The 16,828-nt window shown below is 40.6% G+C and overlaps 1 protein-coding gene across 1 annotated transcript; it reads left to right on the top strand.

The window, feature by feature from the left end:
• Positions 1-485: 485 nt before the first annotated feature.
• Positions 486-3,207, top strand: LOC109240150. The gene is made up of 2 exons (XM_019406773.1): positions 486-1,067; positions 2,961-3,207. The coding sequence occupies exons 1-2, from the start codon at positions 609-611 to the stop codon at positions 3,045-3,047; spliced, it is 546 nt and encodes a 181-aa protein (XP_019262318.1). The 5' UTR covers positions 486-608; the 3' UTR covers positions 3,048-3,207.
• Positions 3,208-16,828: the final 13,621 nt, after the last annotated feature.

Below are 16,828 nucleotides of genomic sequence, written 5' to 3'. Positions count from 1 at the left end.
AAAAGTTAAAAGAATAATCGAGCGAATGACAGTAAAAGCTTTAATGAGATTGCATATCATATTATTTCGTTGATGAATTCTAATTGTCTTTTCGAAGTTATCAAGTTATTGTTAGTGTCATGTCCATAGCCTTGAAAGGCAGGACATAATCATCAAACGATGTGGTGCAGTGGATGAGACTGCTCCTCCCTTAACCAGAGATGTCGAGTTCGAGCCCTGGGCATGGAAAAATCCTTGGTAGGGAGCGCTCTCCCCGAATGGAGCCCTACGCCGCGCGAATCCGAATATAGTCGGGCTCCAATGCTTGTACCGTACACCGAGTGGGAAACCAAAAAAAAAAAAAATAGCACATATGTACTATTTTCTTTTTCTGCTTTGGTCCCTCAAGTGAAAATAACAGAAATAGTAGTAACCCCATTAAGTTATAAGACACTGAAAGCAAGTTGCCCAGCCCATTTAGATATTTAAATATCCCTACCCCAATCCAACCAATATCCAAGATTAGATCTTTATGATACAAATCAAGACAGAAAAGACCCACTACTATAGTATAGCTAGCTCAACTTTCAAATTTTCAGCAGTTATTCAATTTTCCAAAAATAAAAATTATGGCAGATGAGGATGTTTCAGAAAGCTTCAGTGAATGGCAGCAAATCCCATCTCCATATTCTACTGCTGGCAACAAAAATGATGTAGATGTGACCACAGAAGAGTTACCAAATAACAATGATCCTCAACTGTTTCAAGAACCACATAACTCAGCAGTTTCTGCTGCAGAAACTACTTTGTCAGTGCCTTATAGTGATGATAATAATGAGAAAGGTGAAGGAAATAGATGGTTGAAGAAGCATTTGAGAGAATTAACTTCTTGGATTGTTCAGATTGTTTCCAAGGCCAAAAATTATGCTGCTTGTAAAGTGGGAATTGGAACTTTCACTTCAACTAGAACTAGACTATTACCAGTACTTTTGGTTTCCTTGTTTTATTGGATAATACAGAGGCGGCGGAGGCAAAGGCAGATTGACACTTCTAAGAAACTTGTGCTTCTTATCAAAGAAAAAGACCAGGTATATATAGTCAATGTATAGAAGTTAAATTCCACACACAATTCTTGATCTGTGTTCTTAGTAAAAATTGCGTGGGTAGCCACTTTTTAAAGTGGTATTTACTTTTTATCCAGCATTTTTAATGCTAAGCAAAAGTAGCCACTAATCTACTAAAATTAATAAGAAAAGACGGTGTTATCCTTTCTTCTAGCCATTATTCTTTACGCTTATGACTTCTCAGTACACTCTGTTTTGCTGTATGGTTCTCATTTATCTTAGGTTTCTATACGAGTTTTGAAGTTCTGATATTTGTTAGTTCATCCTTAATCACAAAAATTCCATCATATGCCGGAAGTTTGAATAGGCGATCCTTTAAAATTAAATGTTTTCTTGTCATTTTTGCTGCTGCTTGGCCTTTGATCACAAGAAATTTATTGTTCCTTTATTCCGGTGGATGGTGTTCTTATCATGCGAGTTTCACTTTGTTGTTTCATTTTGGAGTTCTTAACATATGACATAAATTTATTGTTCCTTTATTTTGGTTTTCTGCTACATTATGGATCCTGAACTTTCAGTTACAAGTTCAAAAGTTAAGGACACTTGGTCCTGAACTTAGAATTACAAGTTCAAAAGTTAAGGACACTTGGTCCTGAACTTAGACTAACAAGCTCAAAAGTTAAGGACAATAGGTCCTGAACTTACAGTTACAAGTTCAAAAGTTAAGGACAATAGGTCCTGAAGTCCTGAACTTAGACTAACAAGCTTAAAAGTTAAGGACAATAGGTCCTGAACTTAGGCTAAGAAGCCCAAAAGTTAAGGACAATAGGTCCTGAACTTAGACTAACAAGCTTAAAAGTTAAGGACACTTGGTCCTGAACTTACAGTTACAAGTTCAAAAGTTAAGGACACTTGGTCCTGAACTTAGACTAACAAGCTCAAAAGTTAAGGACAATAGGTCCTGAACTTAGACTCACAAGTTCAAAAGTTAAGGACGAGTAGTCCTTAACTTAGAGTTACAAGCACAGAACTTAAGGACAGGTGGTCTTGAACTTCGAGTTCCAAGTCCAAAAGTTAAGGACATGTAGTCCTGAAGTCCTGAACTTAGAGTTGCAAGTTCAAAAGTTAAGGACACTTGGTCCTGAACTTTTATGAGCATAAGGGTGTTTTCGTCCGAGCAGGTAAAGTTTATTAAAACAGTGGCTAAAGACTAAAGACATTTTAAACAGTGGCTTAAAAGTAAATACATGTGTTATTAGTGGCTAACCGTGCACTTCCCCCCGTGTTCTTACTGGAGGTGGCAATTTGAGCCCAAATCCATTTGACTCGTCCAACCCGCCCAAAATTGGGCTAATCATTGACCCCCCATCCCATTTGTTGATTGACCCATTTTGACCCAACCCATTTCAGCTTATCTAAAGTTTGAATGATTTTTAGCCCCCAATTAATCCATAAGTTACTTTACTAAAATATTTTTTAATTTTTTTTTTGATATGTTATATATGACCATAACAAAAGAAAAAAATGTATTATTTGATAATTAAACAATTCATTAGAAAATAATACACATTAATTAAAGCTTGATAAGAATTGGGCGGGTTGTTCTGTGACCCAAATTTTAGCCCAACTAGACTCTACACATCTCAATCCAAGTTACTTTTGGGCGGGCCAATGACCCGCCTATTTTGACCCGCCCAAAATCCGTCTAACCCGTCCATATGAAACCTCTAATTCTTGCCATTAAGATTACCACCTGGATTGGTTAAATTATCTATCCTAGAAGTGTTTCAGAAAATATTCTAGCTACTACTTCATTCTAGCTACAAAATTTGGAAGCAGTTATATTATACTTGTGATATACTTGCTATATACTTAAGAGTCATCAGCTAATTGTAGCTACTAACTTCATTCTTGCAGAAAATCGAGCAGCTCTATCTCCAAATTAGCCACATGAATGACTCCCTACTAGCGCGACGAAAGGTTCCAGTTCTTCGAGTTGACTAATTGATTCACTAGCCATTAATTATTTCTTGGCAACTTCTGAGGGTATATATGGAGCTTTCTCTTCCGTCAATGTTGAATTTGAAATCTACACATCAAAAGTTTGTGTTTAAAGAAACCAGGATACGTGTACGAAAAGACAGATATTTATCAGTATTTGATATGGCATATCTGCTCTGTAGAGTGTTTTTCAGTGTAATGCTTGCTTTCTTTTTTGGTTTTCCATCCGGGCATCGGTATCCACATTGGAGCCCGACGAAACATGGATTCGCACCGGAAAGTCCCGCATTGGGAGTGAAGCGCTCCCTAAAAAAATACCCAAGGACTCGAACCCGAGACCTCTAGTTAAGAATGAAGGAGTACTTACCAATCTACCACAATCTTTGTTGGTTGCTTGCTTTCTTTTTAGTTTCTCTTTGCTAGTGTTTTAAAGAAGTAATAACTAATATCTGATTCAGATAAGACAATTTTAAGATACCACTAACTTTAATTGAAAAAGAAGAATAAGAAGGCACAACAAGTTCCATATTCCGCAGTGCAGAATTCCTAATGTCAAACATAGCTACAATCTCCCAGGGCTTTTTCGCTTACTTTTTTTTTTTGGGTTTTCCCTTTAAAAGTAGCGAAGCTAGAAATTTTCCAAAGGGTATTTAAACTTTAGTATATATTTATAAAAAATAATTTTGGACATATATAGATAGTATAATTTTCTATGTATTCGGTATAATTTTCTGATTAAAGGTGTTTAACTAAGCACTCTTCACTCTATATGGCTATGCCATTGCCATTTTATGTCTGATACTTATATTAGGGCCCCAATTAATTCGAATTTGCAACGCATAAAATTCATTAACGAGGAAAGTGTCACATCCCAACCTCGGAGGAGCGACCGTCACACGATGCGCGAAGGCCAGTGCGATTGGGAGTCTATACTCAAACCTCTTTAACATGATATCTGGGCCAACAAGGCTTCCAAATGTAATACTAAAATTAAAATATTCACAATTGATTTTTGAAAGAAACATTAACATTTTATACATATTCATAATCGTTGCCAACAAGGTTATAGCCAACCCTTACATAAATCCAAATACTAGTCTGCAAGCCTCTAAAAATGCCAACATATGTATACATATGACTTGACCGGGATAGGGCCACACCGTACCCAAAATGACTGGAACATACATATCAGTACCTATCGGCTTCTAAACAGCTACTCCAAGTAAGTGGAGTGCGACCACTAACATTTGAAACATGTACCCTACTGGAGGAACGCCACCAGGTCTATCTGCACATGTGGGTATGGATACAACGCCCAAAAGAAAGGGTCGTCAGTACGAAGGATATATTGAGTATGTAAAACTGATAACATATATAAATCGAAGGCAAGGCATAAAAGACGTGAGTACACAACTTCAACCTGGATCCCGAAGACAAGGCCACCAGGGATGTATATGGTGGTAACTTCGAATTACAATTGCATACAAGTTTTACAAAAATAAAGCTACTCTTCGGGGCATATCATATCACATAGTGCCATGTCATATCATACCCGACCTCAAGGAGGACTCTATAAAGTCTCATGCTTTCATCACAACGTACCCATCCTCAAGAGGTCTCGGTTGTGCCTGGTCTCAAGGGAATTCGGTGATATCACGTTAACACGTTATTCCATACTAGGCCACATCGGGGATCGGTGATACCACATGACATATTATTCATACCCGGCCTTGTCAAGGCTCGGTAGTATTTAGCTAACTCATCATTTCATACCCGGTCCCATCGGAGACTCGGTTAATTAAAATAAATACATAGATGTGAAGGTATGATATGAATTCAATTACAAGAACATCAAGTTAGACTAAAAACGAACAATATTCTACAACCTTATGATACTATTCGGAAATAACTTATACTGGGGAAGAAATGCTACCGGTGAAGAACATACATTAACATGAACAGTATTTTAAGAAGAACTTACACCAATTCCGGCTTACACCATGAGCGTCAAATGGAAAGGTACACTTATATCAAATCATGCCAAGAAGGAAGACTACCTTACATACCTGGTTGAAGAATTACCTACGCTTCATGAACCTCCCGCTTCTATGGTGATTACCTTTGTTTCCGCAGAAATCTCCAAAATCAATATCACAAGCATGTAGATGGTACAGTGATGATCGCAAGCCCTTTTACCTAAAATTTCACCAAGTTTGCTTTTGATTCGAGCCCTATCCGTTTAGGAAATTCTTAGGAAGCTTGAGAGCAATTTGGGTGAGCTAAGGCTGGCGATATTCTCTGGACTAAATGAGAGGAGAAATGCACTGCCCTTTTATATCCAGCCTAGAAAGTTCCACTACCCCAAGTGTTATACGAGTCAACTCGCCCTGGCCACCCCATCCGATGGGACATCTGGCAAAATCTGGTTACATGCAGTCACCCCTTTTTTTCCTATAACTCGCCGCAAGTTGATTGGTTACATCAAATCATTATTAGCCTTTGACTTCACATGTGGGGAGAAATGTGGGGTGTAGCATCATCCCCCTTTCGGAACGTTCGTACTCGAGTGTTGAATCGTAGTCATTATTGCAAAATTCTTCTAATTCTTTTGGGTTGTGTCTATTATAGTAGTTTCACTGTTGCCTCCCGTATTATAGAACAAAAGGGGTACCTAGATTTTATATCTTCTTCAGCTTCCCAGGTCATTTTTTCTATATTATTGTTCCTCCAAAGTACCTCAACTGAAGCTACCTCCTTGGTTCGCATCTTACGAACTTGATGGTTGAGGATAGCCACCGGAATTTCTTCGTAAGATAGGTCCTCTGTGGCTTGAATATCTTCAATAGGTTAATATGGGATGGATCACTCAAGCACTTTTGAACCATGGACATATGGAAAATCGGATGCAACGCTTTAAATTTTGGGATCAATTCAAGCTTATAAGCCGCTTGGACAATTCTCTGAATCATTTGATATGGTCCAACATACCGAGGGCTAAGCTTGCCTTTCTTGCCAAACCTCGTCACGCCTTTCATAGGCGACACCCTTAAGATACCAAGCCTCTTTCAGCAAATTTTAAATCTCGTCGTCGAATATCCGAGTAAGAATTTTTCCTGCTTTGAGCGGTCAATAACCGACTTCAAATCATTTTAACTTTTTCTACGGCCTGTTGCACCAACTCAGGACCTATTAACTTTGTTTACCAACTTCGAACTAGCCGATAAGAGACCTACACTTTCGTCCATATAGAGCTTCATATGGTGCCATTCGAAGGCTAGCATGGTAACTATTGTTGTAAGCAAACTCGATAAGTGGTAGATAATCCTCCCATTTTTCTTTGAAGTCCAAAACACATTCTCTTAACATGTCCTCGAGCGTCTAAATAGTGCGTTCGTCCTGGCCATCAGTTTGTGGACGAAAAGTTGTGATAAGGTTGATCCTCGTACCCAATCTCTTTGTGAATGATCTCCAGAAATTAACAGTAAATTGGGCACCTCTGTCTGAAATTAGCAGTAAATTGGGCATTAGATTAGCCGTACTATGTCCTTAATATGTAACTTAGCGTAATCTTCACTGTAGAAGTAGCTTTAACGGGTAGGAAATGAGCTGATTTAGAGAGCCGATCCACAATAACCCATATGGAATCAAGCTTTCAGTGTGAACGGGGTAACCCAGTAACAAAATCCATGTTAATTATCTCCCATTTCTAGGTCAAAATTTCCATCTTCTAAAGCAACCTCATGGTTTTTGGTTTTCGACCTTAACTTGTTGGAAATTTGAACATTGAGAGACGTATTCAACAATGTTCTTCTTCATATCATTCCACCAATATAGTAGTCAGAGATCATGATACATCTTGGTTGATCCAGGGTGAACCGAGTACCGGGATTGATATATCGCCTCCATAATTTGCTCTCAGAGTCCCCCGACATCGGGAGACACAACCGGTCCTTGTACTTTAGGATTCCGTCCTCGGATAGCTTGAATATTTGATTTTTTTTGAAGGGGAATGCTTTCTCTTATTTTCACAAAGAGTGGGTTATCAAATTGTCGCGCCTTAACTTTCACCACTAACGAGGGTTCGACAGCATTTCGAACTATGGCTCCTCCATCACCGGTATCACGCAATCGTACACTCAAATTAGCTAATCGATACAGATCCTTAGTCATCTCCAATTTATCAGTCTCCACTTGCCTTAAACTACCCATTGATTTTCGACTTAATGTACAACATTCGCCTTACAGGGGTGGCATAGAATATCAGCATCATAATCCTTCAACAATTCAAGCCATCTTTGTTGTCTAAACTCTTTTTTCATTAATATATATTGCAAACTCTTATGATCTGTATATATGTCAACATGAACTCTATACAGATAGAGATGCCACATTTTCAGAGCAAATATAATAGCAGCTAACTCCAAGTCATGAGACGGGTAGTTCTGTTCGTGTTTCTTCAGTTGTCTTAAAGCATATACAACAGCCTTATCATATTGCATCAACACACTACCCAATCCCACTCTAGAAGTGTCAAAATATATAACATAACCCTCGGATCCTCCAAGAAGAGCTAAAACTGGTGTTGAGGTTAGTCTATTCTTTAGTTCTTGGAAACTTCTTTCATAGTCGTCCCACTGAAATATAGCTGCTTTATGCATCATCTTTGTTAATGGGGTAGCAACAGAAGAGAAATTTTCTACTAATCTCCAGTAGTAACCAGCTAAGCCCAAGAAACTACGCACCTCCGTAGGAGTTGTGGGCCTTGGCCAATTCTTAAAGGCTTTGATCTTTTGATTATCAACTTTGATGCCCTCATCCGATACTATATTCCCAAGAAAAGTCATCGAGTTCAACTAGAACTCGCATTTGGAAAACTTAGCGTACAACTTACATTCTCGGAGCGTGCAAAATACTGTTCGCAAATGCTCTATGTGCTCTGCCTTTGATCGAGAATACACTAAAATATCATCTACGAACATGATCGCAGTGATATCTAGAAATGGTTTGAACACCCCATTCATCAAATCCATAAAGGCTGTTGGTGTATTAGTTAGGACAAAGGACATAACAAGGAACTCATAATGGCTATATCGGCTCAGAAAGGCTATCTTTGGAATATCCTCTTCCTTGATTCTCAACCGGTGATACCCAGATCTAAGATCGATCTTCGAAAAGCACTTAGCACATTGCAATTGATCAAACAAATCGTTGATCCTCGGAAGCAGATACTTATTTTTAATGGTTACGTTATTCAGTTATCGGTTATCAATGCACATCCTCAACGAATCGTCTTTCTTACGAACAAATAACACCGGAGCTCCCCACGGGGAAGTACTAGGCCGGATAAAGCCCTTATCTAAAAGATCCTTCAATTGAACTTTCAATTCCTTTAACTCGGCATGAGGCATCCTATACGGGGGAATATATATTAGTTGCATATCGAGAAACACGTCGATGGAAAACTCGATTTCTCTCTTGGTAGGGATACCCGGGAGCTCACCAGGGAATACATTGGGAAATTCGTTAACAAGTGAAACCAATTGAAGGATTGGAGGCTTTGCCTCCGTATCTTGCACTCGCACCAAATGATATATGCACCCCTTCGAGATCATCCTTCGAGCCTTAAGGTAAGAAATGAACTTCCCTTTTGGTTCTGAAACAACACCTTTCCATTCAATAACGCGCTACCTAGGAAATTTAAAACAAACAACTTTCTCCCAATAATTCACAGTAGCATAACAAGAAGCCAGCCAATCTATGCCCATAATAACATCAAATTTTACCATTTTAGTTCATTTAAAGCTGCTAAGGTGTGTCGATCACAAATCGTTACATCATACCCTCGATATATCCTTTTAACTATCACGGACTCACCCACGGGTGTAGACACTTCAAATGGTCGACATAACATTCAGGTCCCTTACCACACTTACTAGAAATAAATGGAGTAATATACCACAAGGTAGAGCTTGGATTTAGCAAAGCATACATGTTAGTGGAGAATACAGATAGTATACCGGTAACCACATCCGGTGATGATTCTAGGTCCTGTCGACTTGACAATGCATAGATGTGATTCTCTTGTCCACCTTAGCTGGATGCTACACCTCTACCTCTACCTCTCCCAATTGATGTTGGCGGGCCTTGCTCATGAGGGCGTACCGCTGAAGAAGAAGCTGCTACGGATCCCGTTGGCTGCATCATATTGCTCCCACCTCTCACTGGGAAAAATGCATGATGTGGTTGGGTTACCCACATGAATAACATAGATCCGACCTTTGAGGACATGCTCCAAAATGATTCTTACCATATCGGTCACAATATGGCATCGAGGACCTCATCTTACTGGAATCCCCACTATATTATAAGCCCTGCCCCCAGGAAGTCTGGCCCAGACCAAAGTAAGTGGTTCGATTACGGTGCTGGTCCGGGGATTGTGATGGTACATTAGCCACCGAATTAGATGGACACTGAGAAAATGGAGGTCTCAACCTACCTTGAGATTTCCTATGTCACCTGTGGACCGGGCTCTCTTATTTCGGCCCCGGTCATGATCTCGAGCAGCTCGCTATTGTCTTTTTCATCTTCCAAATTTTGTGCATAGGCTTGAATACGAGAAATATTCATAATTGGATTCAGAGAGGCAGTAGTACATTCTTTAATCAAATGTGGTCCCAAAACTCCAAAAAATCGATGTACTCTATCACTCATGTCAGCCACAATCGAGGGAGCATACCTAGACAAGGAGTTAAATTGTACGCAATACTCCCGAACACTCATAGTACCTTTCTCAAACCATAGAAATCTATCTTTCCTAGCTCAACGGAGCTCAACATGAAAATACTGTTGCATAAATGCCTTAGAAAACTCCTTCCATCCTGCTGGTGGTGTAAGAGGTCCCCTAGACCATTCTTAAGTCTCATACCATACTAACACAACATCTCTCAATCTATAAGAAGTAAGCTCTATAGACTTAGTATTTGTGGCATGCATGACTCGTAAGGTTCGTTGCATCTGATATAAGAAGTTCTGGGGACCTGCATTTGGATCTGTTCCTATAAATACTGGGTGATCCAGATTACTGAAATCTCAAACTCTCGCACTAATCATTCTATCTGAAGTGCCAGGGGCCTGTCGTTGGGATTGAGAGGCTACTAATAGAGTCAAAACCTACACCGCACTTCTCATATCTAAATCTTGTTCATGAGAAACCGGTGGAGGAATAAGAGGTACAATAGCTTTGCTTCGCCGTTCTGGGGTAGTGGCATGGTTCCCGAAACCTGTGTATCGGTCTCATTGTGAATTTCTCGTTGATCTATGTGGGTAGGTATGTAACGATCCGACCGGTCATTTTAAGAATTAGCATCTTGTTCGGTGGCTTAAGGTCTCGAATAGCTTCTATTATGTATTATTACTTTTATGTGTGGCCAGGTTCATTTTTTGGATGATTCGCGATCGATTTAGTAGAATGATTCTTGTTTTAGAAGCTTAAGTGGTAAGAGTTGACCGGAGTTTGACTTTTGTGTAGGCGACTCTGGAATGGTGTTTTGATGATTCCAATAGCTTTGTATGGTGATTTTGGACTTAGGCGTATGCCCGAATTTGGATTTGGTGGTTCGTAGGTTGATTTGATGCATTTTGGCAAAATTTGGAAAAGTCGAAGGTTTGGAGGTTAAGAGGTTTGACTGGGAGTTGACTTTGTTGATATCGGGTTCGGATTGTGATTCCGGGAGTTAGAATAGCTCCGTTGTTTCATTTGGGACTTGCATGCAAAATTTGACTTCATTCCGGATTAATTTGATATGATTCGACGCGAGTTGTAGAAGTTGAAAGTTCATAAGTTCATTAAATACGATTTGAGGTGCGATTCTTTAAAGTTGTTTGATGTGATTTGAGGCCTCGAGCAGGTCCACATTATGTTATGTAAATGGTTGGTATGATTGGACGGGGTTCCGTGGGCCTCGAGTGTGTTCCGTATGGGCTACATGCCATTTCCTTCTATTTTTAGAATGTTGATTGCTGTTATCTGGTGTTCTTCTTCGCGATTGCAACGAAGGAATCATGTTCGGATAGTGTTCTGTGGAAGCTGGCATTTTTGTTCTTCGCGGTCGCGAACCGCGTTCACGAAGAGGCAACCTCGTTCGCGAGGCTTTGAGGATTTTTATGTTCGCATTCGCGTTACTGAATACGCGATCGCATATTAGGAATTGGAGCGGGTCATCAGGAATTTGCTCCCTGCGTTCGCGAGGTTGAGAATGCATTTAGGATGTATGTTGGGGGTTAAGGGTCGCATTCGCGGCTGTACTTACGCATTCGTGAAGCACGATTTGGAAGCTGAAGGTTTTGTTCTACGCGATCGCGGTAGAAATTTTGCGATCGCGATGTATAATTCACTGTGCAGAATATAAAGTACTCTATTTCGAGTGCTTTTGATATTCTATCACTTTTTGGGTTGGAGAGCTCGATTTTGGGCATTTTGGAGGGGATTTTCATGCTTTGGGTTGGGGTAAGTATTCTTCAACCGGATTTGATTATATTTCGTGATTCCATCTTTGTTTTTATCATTAAATTAGTTATTTGAGTTGGATAAAATTGGGGATTTTCATAAAGACTTTCTAAAATATAAAATGAGGATTTGAAGGCCGATTTGATGTCGGAATTGGATAATTTTGATATGGTTGGACTGGTATTGAAATGGATGTTCGGATTTTGTGAATTTTGTCGGATTACGAGGTGCGAGCCAGTGGTTGACTTTTTGAGTTAACTTTTTAGTTTTCATTAAAGATTGAAGCTTTATTATCCGGAATTATTTCCTATGATTTTTATGTATGATATTCAGTTATTTTGGCTAGATTTGAGCCGTTCGGAGGTTTTATTCGCACGAGAAGGTCATTTAGAGTATTGATTTGGCTTCTTGAGCTAAGTATCTTGCATAAATTTGTGTGAGGAAACTACTCCTTAGGATTTGAGTCGTTTGTGCTATTTTGTGTCATGTGAAAGCTATGTACGCGAGGTGACTAGTACGTACTCGAGCTTATATGTAGAAATTGACTGATTTAGACTCTTAGGATTCTTTCATGTTTTTATTTGAAATTGTTGTCACATGATATCCCTTTGTTGTTGGGTTATTCTCATGTATTTAGTCGTAGTACTAGTTCGCGCCATCTCTTTCGTTGTTAGCTTATTTCTTACACTAGAATCTGAATTTTTCCATTTCATAGAAATACCTTCATTACCGAGTTTATCCTTAAGCAATTAATTGAAGCTGAAGTTATTGGAAGTCATTAATCGCTTTTAATTGAAGTTGTGTTTAAATGGGGTGTTATTCATAATGAGTTACTTTCCCATTCATATTGTTGTTATTGAGATTCCATACACATTGTGTTGAGCCATGGGCTATTTATAGTGGAAATATTGATATTGCTGGTTCTTTTGGAAAGGTTGTGGCCTATGGACACTTGTGGTACGAGTTGATATATCGTGTTGTTGTGATGTAGCACATGTGAATTGTTGTGTGGATTGTTTGTTGTTATGCGGAGCCTAAGGGTAATATCTCACTATTGTTGTTATGCGGAGCATAAGGGTGTCATCTCACTGTTGTTATTACGCAGAGCATAAGGGTGGCATCTCACTGTTGTTGACTGTGCGGAGTGATACATGTGGCTATTGTGTTATTATCCGGGCGGAGCGATAAGGGTGGCTATTATGCAGAGTAATACGAGTGTCTAATGATATTTTAAGGGCAGAGTGATACAGGTGGCTATCAGAGAGATAAGGACGGCAATGTCAGGGATGCTGTGTGATGGCCTAGGGGGCATTTGTTAGTGATATCCGTGTGCTGGTGTGTTTTTCCTTGTGTATGTTGTACACCTTATGTGACTTGTCGTGTTGCTTTCAATGAGCTACTCGATGTATTTGATATTACTTGTTGACTTGGACTGTAATAGTACACTCGCACAAGCATACATAGTAGCATGCTACTTATACTAGTTCATGAGTATGAAACTTAACATTTATTGATCGTGCCCATGTATTCTTGTATTATCTGCTTTCATGTCGATATTTAAGCATGTGGCCATGCCGGGCGGATTGTGGTATTGAGCATGTGACCATGTCAGGCTGATTGTGATAGTGAGCCTGTGACCACACTGGGCGAATTGTGATTGTGAGCCTGTGATTATGCCGGGCGGATTGAGATATTGGCACATGATTTGTCCATGTGGTTGTGATTAGAAACGTGGGCACAAGGTTCCGTGAGCATATGAATGTGGGTTGAGACTTGTGACTTGTGATTATGAGATGCGGTATCTCGGAGTAATTTCGTTACGAAACTTGTGCTAGAACAGCTTGATTAATTGGTTTTTATGTGTTTTCATTATTTGGTTTCAATGGCACTTTCACGGTGCTCGCAATACTTTATTGTTTATATCATATGTTGATTCTTGTTGCCATTTACTGAATCCTGCTTTTATTATTAGCTTTATACTTCTATACTGCACATGTTATTTTGACTAGTAGGTGTCTTGACTTGTACCTCGTCACTACTCCACCGAGGTTAGTCTTGAAATTTACTAGGTACCGATCGTAGTGTACTCATACTATATTTCTGCACATTTTTGTGTAGAGCTAGGTATTGGAGATATCAGACCCAGACAGAGTTAGCTTATTGATCGCGAGGAGTCAAGGTAGAGCTGCTTGGTCGTCGCAGTCCCTTGGAGTCTTTTCCTTTCATTGTACTGTCAGCTTGTCATTTAAATAGTACTCTATTTCGATCTTTGAGATCTTTCCATGTAATCGGCTAGAGTTCGTGACTCAGTATTACCTAGTTTTGGGAGATTGTTATGATTATTTCCATGTAGGCTTATTTCTCTTTTTTTCGGTATTCATATCAAACTATATTTTAAATTATCATTGTTAAAATTGGATAAACCGTTGTAAGTAATAAGCTTACCTAGTCTTAGAGACTATGTGCCATCACGACGCATGCGGTGGGATTCAAGGTCGTGACAAGTTAGTATCAGAGCTCTAAGTTTATAGGTTCTACGAGCCAAGAGCAAGTTTAGTAGAGTCTTGCGGATCGGTACAGAGACATCTGTAATTATCTTGGAGAGGCTACAGAACTATTAGGAAAACTCTACTTTTTTTCATTCCTATCGTGTGGATTTGTTGATTTCGATGTTTGAGCCTTTGTATCTCTATTCTCTCATAGATGGTGAGGACACGCGCTATTGGATCAGCCGAGCAAACACTCGCACCCCTGCTAGAGCCGTGAGAGGTAGGGGCCGAGGTAGAGGCTGAGGAAGGGCACATGTCGCAGCTAGAGCACCTGCCAGAGTAGTAATTGAGGAACTGCCAGTAGCTCCGGTTGGGGGACAGGCCCTAGAGGTGCTTGTTCTTATCCCCGAACTTCAGGAGACTTTAGCGCAGTTCCTGAGCATGTTTGGTAAATTTGCTCAGGCGGGATTGATCTCCGTTGCACCAGCTACTTCACAGATTGGGGGAGGTCAGACTCCCACTGCCCGTACTCTAGAGCAGCAGGCTCATGTTGGCCATACTCCTGGTATGGTTCCGGTACAACCTGTTATTCCGGTTCAGCCTGAGGTCAGGCTAGGGGCATCAGAGGAGGAGTAGAAGAGGCTTGAGAGGTTCAAGAGGTATAGTCACCTACTTTCAATGGCACAACTACCGAGGATGCACAAGGCTTTCTAAAGAAGTGTCACTGTATTCTTCGCACCATGGGTATTGTGGAGGTGAGCGGAGTTGCTTTTACTACATTTTAATTGTGAGGGGCAGAGTGTCAGTGGTGGCATTTTTATGAGGAGGGTAGACTAGTCAATGTAGCACCACCCACTTGGGCTCAGTTTTAGAGATGTTTTTTAGAGAATTTGTTCCCCAGACCCTCCATAATACGTGGCGCACATAGTTCGAGCAGTTGCGTCAGGGCACCATGACGGTGTCAGAGTATGCCATCAGGTCCAATGAGTTATCTCGTTATGCACGTACCTTGGTTGCTACAATCAGAGAGCAAGTCCGCAGGTTTATAAGGGGCTCAATTACGGCCTTAGATTCAGCATGGCTCGGGATTTAGAGACTTATACTCCATTTTAGCATGTTGTGTAGATTTCTAGGAGATTAGAGCATATTCGGGGTAAGGACAGGGAGGATAAGGAGGCCAAGAGGTCTCGAGGTTCTGGAGGATTCAGTAGATTCTACTTTTCAGCTATGACCCATCATGGCGGAGGCTCGGGCAGTCGTCCAGTCCGGTCCGCACTTCAGACTACTCATGGTGCACTAGTTAGTCAAGGTACTCATATGGGAGAGTCATCTTTTAGTGCACCACCTACACGGGGTTCCCACAACGGTTATCCCGATTATCAGGCACAAACTCAGTACGAGCAGCAACACCCGCAGAGGGGTTGTTATGAGTGTGGCGATACTAGGCACATTATGAGAGATTGTCTCAGACTCGGGAGAGGCAGATTTCATCAGAGCACTTAGGCTATGGGCTCCATTCCAGTTGTTACCCCCACCTGCACAACCAACTAAGGGTGGAGGAGAGTCGGGTAGAGGGCGCCCTAGAGGGGGAGGCCCGGCCCGTTGATATGCTTTCCATGGTAGGGCTGAGGCTGCTACACCATATGGTGTCATTATAGGTATGGTTTCGATTTATTATAGAGGAGCATCATTCTTATTTTGATCGGTTCTGCTTATCGGGGTGAGTCCTCCTATCTTGCTTCATACATGGGTGAGTTTCGTGATTCTTGTACTCATGCTTATGTGTTTACCCCTGTTGGGAGATTCTATAGGTGGTAGTCCGTGTCTATCGTCTTTGGTTTATTTGCAATTGAGAGCTATAAGACTAGAATGAACTTTCTGTTACTCATTACGGTATGTTTTGATGTGATTTCTGAGTGGTTTGGTTATGATTTGTGATTTAGGTGCTCTACCGGTATGGAAAGACCATTACGTTTTATGATTTTGTTTTGCGGAATTGAATTAGTGGAAGTTTTCGGTTGGTGTGATGTGTATTCTATTTGTGATTTAGAGCTGAGGTTGAGACCCTCGCGTTTTCATGTGGTTTGATATGTTTGAACCGGGCTACATGCCGCGGTGGAGTTATATTAGGATGAGATCCTTGTGATTAGTTCATACATTTTGATTCTCCCTTGGGGAATTGATTCGTAGTATGGTACTGATTGAGAGTTATGCTTGTCGGGCTTGTTTGATAGTTCTCTCATGTGTTCCTCTTTCAATATTCAGTCATATTCGCGTTGTGCTTATTAGGTTTTAGCTTGCGAGGTGTGTGCCTAGGTGGCGTTGGGTGTGACATGTTGATTTGGGTGAATGGTTATGAGATGTTTTTTAGAGAATTTGTTCCCCAGACCCTCCATAATACGTGGCGCACATAGTTCGAGCAGTTGCGTCAGGGCACCATGACGGTGTCAGAGTATGCCATCAGGTCCAATGAGTTATCTCGTTATGCACGTACCTTGGTTGCTACAATCAGAGAGCAAGTCCGCAGGTTTATAAGGGGCTCAATTATGGCCTTAGATTCAGCATGGCTCGGGATTTAGAGACTTATACTCCATTTTAGCATGTTGTGTAGATTTCTAGGAGATTAGAGCATATTCGGGGTAAGGACAGGGAGGATAAGGAGGCCAAGAGGTCTCGAGGTTCTGGAGGATTCAGTAGATTCTACTTTTCAGCTATGACCCATCATGGCGGAGGCTCGGGCAGTCGTCCAGTCCGGTCCGCACTTCAGACTACTCATGGTGCACTAGTTA

This window comes from Nicotiana attenuata, unplaced genomic scaffold (assembly GCF_001879085.1).
Source record: "Nicotiana attenuata strain UT unplaced genomic scaffold, NIATTr2, whole genome shotgun sequence".
In the NCBI taxonomy this organism is placed as follows: domain Eukaryota; kingdom Viridiplantae; phylum Streptophyta; class Magnoliopsida; order Solanales; family Solanaceae; genus Nicotiana; species Nicotiana attenuata.
This window is presented reverse-complemented; position numbering and strand designations above follow the sequence as displayed.